Raw genomic sequence first — 7105 nt, 5'->3', positions numbered from 1 at the left:
CCATCTCTCTCGATCATTGTCTCTGAAAAGTCTGAATCCAAATAATTCATCAAAACTCTCGCGGACCCACATCTACTACTAATTAGGCCTTGTTTGTTTTCCAAAAACATCTCATCTCATCTCACCTCATCATTACAACTTTCTCAAATCCCCACACGAAATAAAATAAACAATTCAACTTTTTTAAATCTTAAAACAACAATAATATTAAAAAATATATTCTAACAATATTTTATTCAACTTTTTAACTTTAATCTCAACTCATCTCATCTCATCTCTGAAAACAAACGATATATGTTTTGCTTAGCTGGATACAACTGTTACGATTCCAATATCTCTGACGTGTATAAAAGGAAGAACCTCTCAGTAACCATGGCATCGTGCCTTGGAGATCAAGAATTGCTTTCCTAGATTACGGACGTAGATTAATAATTAGAGTTGCTTCACAGGGATCCGGAGATGAAGATTGAGACTAACATAATTCTCTTGTCGGTCTGCATAGTGGTTACTGGCTTTCTTGGGGTTTGCCAAGGAGGCAATCTCAGGAAGAATTTCTATAAGACAACCTGTCCAAGCGCAGAGAAGATAATCCAGGATGTCACTTGGAAACATGTTTGCAGCAATCCCAACTTGCCGGCAAAGCTGCTGAGGATGCATTTCCACGACTGTTTTGTCAGGGTAAGGCAATCATGTCATGTGCGGGTTTCCTTTTCAATATATCTACTTTGCCTGTAATTTTCTTCATGCATGCTCATCATGTCACTTTATAATTATTAGAGAATATCTGTCCTTAATATTTCAAGGAGATTTCAAAATAGCACATAGTACTTAGAATAACTTCTTTGACACAAGTAGTACTAGAGGCAGCTTGCATATATACTCCAGTATAAACGATCGCAACCAGGCCCACCTAATTGCTAGATATGAAAACTTGTAGCTAATTACAAAGAATTCAATGAAAATTTGCAGGGTTGCGATGCATCAATTCTATTGAACTCAACAGCAGATAACACTGCAGAGAAGGAGTCACCACCAAACCAAAGCTTGTCTGGTTTCGATGTAATCGATGACATTAAAGCACAGGTTGAGAAGCAATGCAAAGGAGTTGTATCTTGCGCAGATATTCTGTCTTTGGCAGCTCGGGACTCCGTTTCATTCCAAGTAAGCTAATTAAGTGAAATCAATCTCAATGATACAGACGGTACTGTGATCGATAACAAAATAAAAATCTCAATGAAGTACTATTTATGTCTAATATACTGTTTGCATGCATGCGCAGTTCCAAAAACCAATGTGGGAAGTGCTTACAGGTAGAAGAGATGGCACCGTTTCACGCATCGCAGAAGTCTTATCCAACATTCCACCTCCTATCTTTAACTTCGACCAACTCAAGAACAATTTTGCCCGTAAAAACCTTACCATGCATGACCTTGTCGTGTTATCAGGTACTTAAAGAAGAGATCAGATCGGTTTTCTGAAAACAAAAAACTCAGTTTCGACAGTTTCATTAATTAACGCAAAGCGTGTTTAAATATATGTACGCAGGTGGTCACACCATTGGAATTGGTCACTGCATTGCTTTCACCAACAGGCTCTACAACTTCACTGGAAGAGGCGATCAAGATCCGTCTTTGAACCCAACATATGCCGAGTTCTTGAAAAAAAAATGCCCGAGCCCCACAGACGCAATAACAACAGTGGAAATGGACCCAGGTAGCTCCCAGAAATTTGGCAGCAGCTACTACACAATCCTTCTGCAGAATAAGGGTCTGTTCCAATCCGACGCGGCGCTTCTGACCAGCAAGCAAGCCAGAAACACTGTCAAGGAGTTGGTTAGCCAAATAGATTTCTTCACAGAATTTGCACAGTCGATGAAGAGGATGGGAGCGATCGAGGTCCTCACCGGCACCGCTGGTGAGATTAGGAAGCAATGTGGGAAAGTGAATTAGGGCAGGTTTGGAGTTGGGATGAGACACAAAATTCTCATCTCATCTCATCTCATCATTACATCTTTTTCAAATCCACATATAAAATATAATAAAGAATTCAACTTTTTCAAATCTCAATTCAATTTTTTTTAAATTCCAATACAATAATAATACTAAAACATAATATTTTTAACATTAAAATAAAATACAAAATTCTCATCTCACCTCCCAAACCTGCTATAGTCTCGGAAGTCATGATGCAGTAATAAAAACGTGGAGTACTTGCATGCACGTTTTAATGGTTCATAATTTGCAGTAACTGTCAATAATGTTCCATTAATATTGGGAACTTAAAATAAGTTGGAGGTATTAATTGTCTTCATTTCTGTACTTGTAAAATCAGTTTGATCTCAATGTTTCTTAATTTGAAAAAGTAAGACATTAGTCGAAGTATTTGGCTATATCCATCCATGTTATGATCATGATCATAAGCGGAATCAACGCTTTAAATCCGGACATCTCCCTGGTTAGAATCAACGACTTCATTCTCGCTGATCATCTAGTTAATGCATGCAAGAAAAGGGCACACTAATTGAGCGACAAGTTAATTATCAATATCTTTCCAAGATAATGAATGCATATATAACGACGCTTTCATGACAGCAATATAGGTAAAGTCATAAAGAAAATCGAGAAAAATTTATTTAATAGTTATTATTACGTCATGACAGCAATTATAGATAAAGTCATAAAGAAAATTGAGAAAAACTTATATGCAATGGGAGTTAATATTGTTCTGGCCCAAACTGGGAGCCCAAGGCCCATCACCCATGAAGGACTCAAATGAGTCGTGTAACTTAATGAAGACCCTAGCCGCCCTATTTATTATGAAGGGGTAAATCTCATGTGATGGATATGAATCACGTTGTGATTAGATAATTTTGATACATTAGGGATAATTCTTCTAATGTCTAAGTATTGTGTAAAGTTAATCATTTTATAGTATTTATCAAATATTCTTCATACTTATATATAGGGGCAACAAGTAACCTTTGATCGATCGGATCTTAGCATTCTTGAATTATTATCTCTCACTCATTACTGATTTAAGAATCAGAGGTGTCACATGCGCACCACGCTACCCACTTAACGTTTTGCAAGTTAACGATCATGACCAGTGGTGGGACACGCCATTTACACAAGTACTCTCAAATGGGTATAATTAGCATTAGCCTATCATCAATTACTTCTTGCGGCCGTAGTGGGCGTTAGAGATTGAAGGTTTTATTTGTTTTCATATATGAGATAAAATGAGTTGAAATAGAAGTTGAAAGTTAAATAAAATATTATTAAAATATGTCTTTTTAATATTACTTTTATTTTAGAATTTGAAAAAATTGAATTGTTTATTTTATTTTGTATGAGAATTTGAGAAAGTTGTAATGATTAGATGAGATGAGTTGAGAAGAGTTATGAAAATAAATGAGTAAAATTATACTCATCCTATCTAATGATCTCATTTCAAAATTTCTCATAATATTTTTTAAACATCACTTAAACACAAAGACTTCTTAAAGAAAAAACTTCGAACTTTTACATGTTAGATACAAAATCAATTAAAACTCAAATTATTATCCTTTTATCAGAATATTTGAATTTTTTAATTATCAACAACTTTATCCTATCTCATGATTTTGTGATTTTCTTAAAAATATAGACTATTATTTATATTCAAATCATTCAGAATTTCTCCGTCATTCTCGTCGATTTCTCATTTCAATTATTATTATATTCTAAATTCTTATGATACTTAAATCCGATCATTGTTTTCAAAATAATTAAAGGCTGTGATACCAACATCTTCTTAATTTAAGTGATATATATTTTTTATTAATTTATTAACGAATAATGATGATGTAGAAAAAAAATGAATTTAAAGTATCAAATTAATCTGAAAAAAATTTTAAAAAGTAGGATATTTAAAGAACATGGTATGGTGAAATAATACAAATTTATGAATTAAGTGTTGGTTTTTAAACTTAAAAAATGATTAAAATATTTAATTTTAAGTAAAAAAGTAATGTATCATTGTCATTGTTCAATGTATTGATTCGGTTGTCAATATTTAAATTAAAAAGTGACATTGTGACTTGAACCAATGCATACCTCTTGAGAATAGAAGCCTTAACCACTTACCAACTACACAAAAGGTTGTGTCATTTGGTGAATTAGAAACTTTTTCAATGTATTTTCTAATATTTGAGAAGTTGTGACTTCTCACAAGTACTATTCATTCATTTTAGTTATAACTTTTTATAAATAACCTTTCATTTATATTAAGTTGTGACTTTTCATAAGTATCATTTCATTCTAGTTGTGACTTTTCACAAGTACTCTTTCATTCTCTATAAATAAGGAGCCACATTCTCTACAAAAATTAGAGAAACAATACTTTCTCCTCCTTTTGTCTTTATTTGTTTGGACTTTGGTTATTTTATATCAGAGTCGATGATCTCCTTTTGTGTGCACCGACAAAGAGATTAACGGGAATTGACATTTTTGTATCTTAGAAGTAGACTATCAAGAAGCCTAGTGCACATTTAAATTTGGAAACGGCGGAATCTACTCTAAGGAAAGCTTCCATCATAATTTGCTTCAATACCGAGTTTTCTCTTTCTAATTTGTTATTATTATTTTACATATTTTGTAGTTTGCAAAGCATTTGCACATATATAATTTATTATCCAAAATCTTCCCAACATTAAGATCTTTTATATTTTTATCCTAATCTTGGGGTTAAACTAAGATCAGATAGATACTTCAAAATTAAAATGTGCCCTAAAATGATTATAAATATAAAACATTATTAAATACACAAAATAATATTTTAAGATCTAATTTATGTATCTATCTTAATTGTAAAATTCAAAGCTAAGAGAAATAAATCAAAATTCTGTGAAAAATGATTTGGGAAGTTCACGTACAAGTTCGTGGAAATCTTCCGAACAAAAGTGAAACGTTCTCAATTTTTGTTTTGATAAATATAATTTAAAAGAAAAAATTACAAGAGACTTGCAAACTTTAGTACTTTAGAGCGCTAGTAATCAGGTATAGTCAAAATTTAGCTAAAATTTAATTAATTTGCTTAAAATATATTTACATCAAACTAGCTAAATCTACAATAATTTTATCCATCAAGTACTTGGCTAGCTAAATCTAGCCAATCCAAATTGCTGGTCAAATTTCAATTTCAATGGATAGAGCCAAGTAAAGCGAGAAAAATCATCAATGAATAAAACATAGAGAAATGATACTTGCAGTCGTGAGCGTGCAGTCGCCGTGCAGTCGCTTTGAAAAAAGTGAATAAATAAGGGACCCACCTGAAAAGAAATTAATTTTTTAATAGTAGACCCCACTCTTTTTCAAAGCGACTGCACGGCGTTTGCGCATTCCACGACTGTATGTAGCATTACTCTAAAACATAATAGGTAAAATTCAAATTTGACTTGACAAGCGTGGGCCCCATATATCGCAATGAATTAGGTCTAATACTTTGGACGTACGACGTTCATTGCGAGAATAAGACAAATAATGATTTTTTCAAGTTGACATGTTCCACATAACACAAGCGATGGCAATAAAGAGGTAAGATAGAGCTGTCCTTTTTTATTCAAAAAAAAAATAACAGAATGATTCACATGTCCTAGGCGGGCATGCCATAGATCATACGAAGCAAAAAGATATTTATTTTTTAGGACATAAACATAAGTGGAATTTCTGCATTCTAGCACATAAGCTGCCATCACGTTTACCGATTACCACCAAATTTCCCGTTTGACGATTTTGAACGGTGAAAAAATTATTAGTAAATGTAAAGGATAATGGGAAATCAATCTTTAATTTATTAATAGAGAAAAGATTTTTAGTAATGCGAGGGACGACCAAAACATCTAATAATTGAAAATCAGGGCAAAGTGAAGTTTTACCAGTGTGTGTGATGGGAAGGGACGTACCATTCCCGACAATAACACAATCCTTACCCGTATATGAAGTGAACTGATCCAAGGTGGAATGGCCTGGAGTCATGTGGGCCGAAGCCCCTGTGTCTAAGGACCAGTCCGAGACGTCATTCCCTGAGATCGAGCATGAGGAAGTGAAGGCTTCGGCTAACTGAGCTTTGGAGTTTTGACCGTGGCGGTCATAACGTTGCCGACAACGATCTGCGAAATGCCATTCCTCGCTACAGATTTGGCAACGTGGTGGTCTCCTGCTAGAGAAGGAACGCCCTTGGCCTCTGCCATGGCCACCACCACGGCTGTGTTGATTGCGAAAAGAAGAGTGCTTATGATTCTGTTTCGCAGAGGTGCGATTAGTGGCAATAAATGCCACTGGATTGGGAGCAACAGGTTCCAGTGATTTTTGGAAGAGTTCAAAACTCTCTGCCTTGGGCACCAAGTCCGTAAAACATGGGAGGGGAGTAAGTGTCATTTGTGCCGTAGAAAAGCTCGAAAATTCTGAGCCAAGTCCTCGAAGGAACCAGTGCACCTTGTCAGTGCCATCGATGGGTCGACCGATTGCGTGAAGCTGATCACAAAGGGCTTCGAAGGCGTGGGCATACTCAGAGATAGACATGGTGCCGCGCTTCATCAACTGTAAATCATCCTTGAGTCTGAGTTCACGGGCCTTGGAACTGTGGCTAAAAGTGTTCTCCAAGGCAACCCAGACGTCATGAGAGGTGGAGAGGCCTACCATTTCAGCCATAGCCTCCTCGGTGAGAGAGGACAGGATAAGGCTTAGAAGTCGTTGGTCTGTGTTCTTCTACGCCCCATGTTTGACGTTTGGCATCTGAGAATTTACAGAGGCAAAACAAGGTGGAGGCTCAAGGTGTCGTCCACATAACCAATTAATTCTTGGCTTTCTAAGAGAGGAAGCAACTGGCTCTTCCATAGAAGATAGTTGGAAGATGAAAGTTTTATTATGACCATGTGAATGAGGGTGTTGAAGGGGAGAAGAATGGACTCGGCAGCCATTGAAAAAGAGGATCGATGGAGGTTAATCCGTAAGGTCTTCTGATACCATAAGAATATTTGAAAAACCACCACACTTTGCGTTGGTGAGTCTATTGAATTATATAATTGTATTTACACATCTATGTATGGAAATTACATATAGAGATT

At 35.4% G+C, this 7105-nt stretch overlaps 1 protein-coding gene across 1 annotated transcript; it reads left to right on the top strand.

The window, feature by feature from the left end:
* The first annotated feature begins 399 nt into the window (after positions 1–399).
* Positions 400–1949, top strand: LOC109007685 (peroxidase 3-like). Its single transcript, XM_018987457.1, has 4 exons — positions 400–678; positions 970–1161; positions 1280–1445; positions 1546–1949. The coding sequence occupies exons 1-4, from the start codon at positions 460–462 to the stop codon at positions 1947–1949; spliced, it is 981 nt and encodes a 326-aa protein (XP_018843002.1). The 5' UTR covers positions 400–459.
* Positions 1950–7105: the final 5156 nt, after the last annotated feature.

The sequence above is a fragment of the Juglans regia genome, chromosome 11, assembly GCF_001411555.2.
Source record: "Juglans regia cultivar Chandler chromosome 11, Walnut 2.0, whole genome shotgun sequence".
Taxonomy (NCBI): domain Eukaryota; kingdom Viridiplantae; phylum Streptophyta; class Magnoliopsida; order Fagales; family Juglandaceae; genus Juglans; species Juglans regia.
The sequence above is the reverse complement of the archived record's forward strand: the minus strand, read 5'-3'. Positions and strand labels throughout refer to the sequence as shown.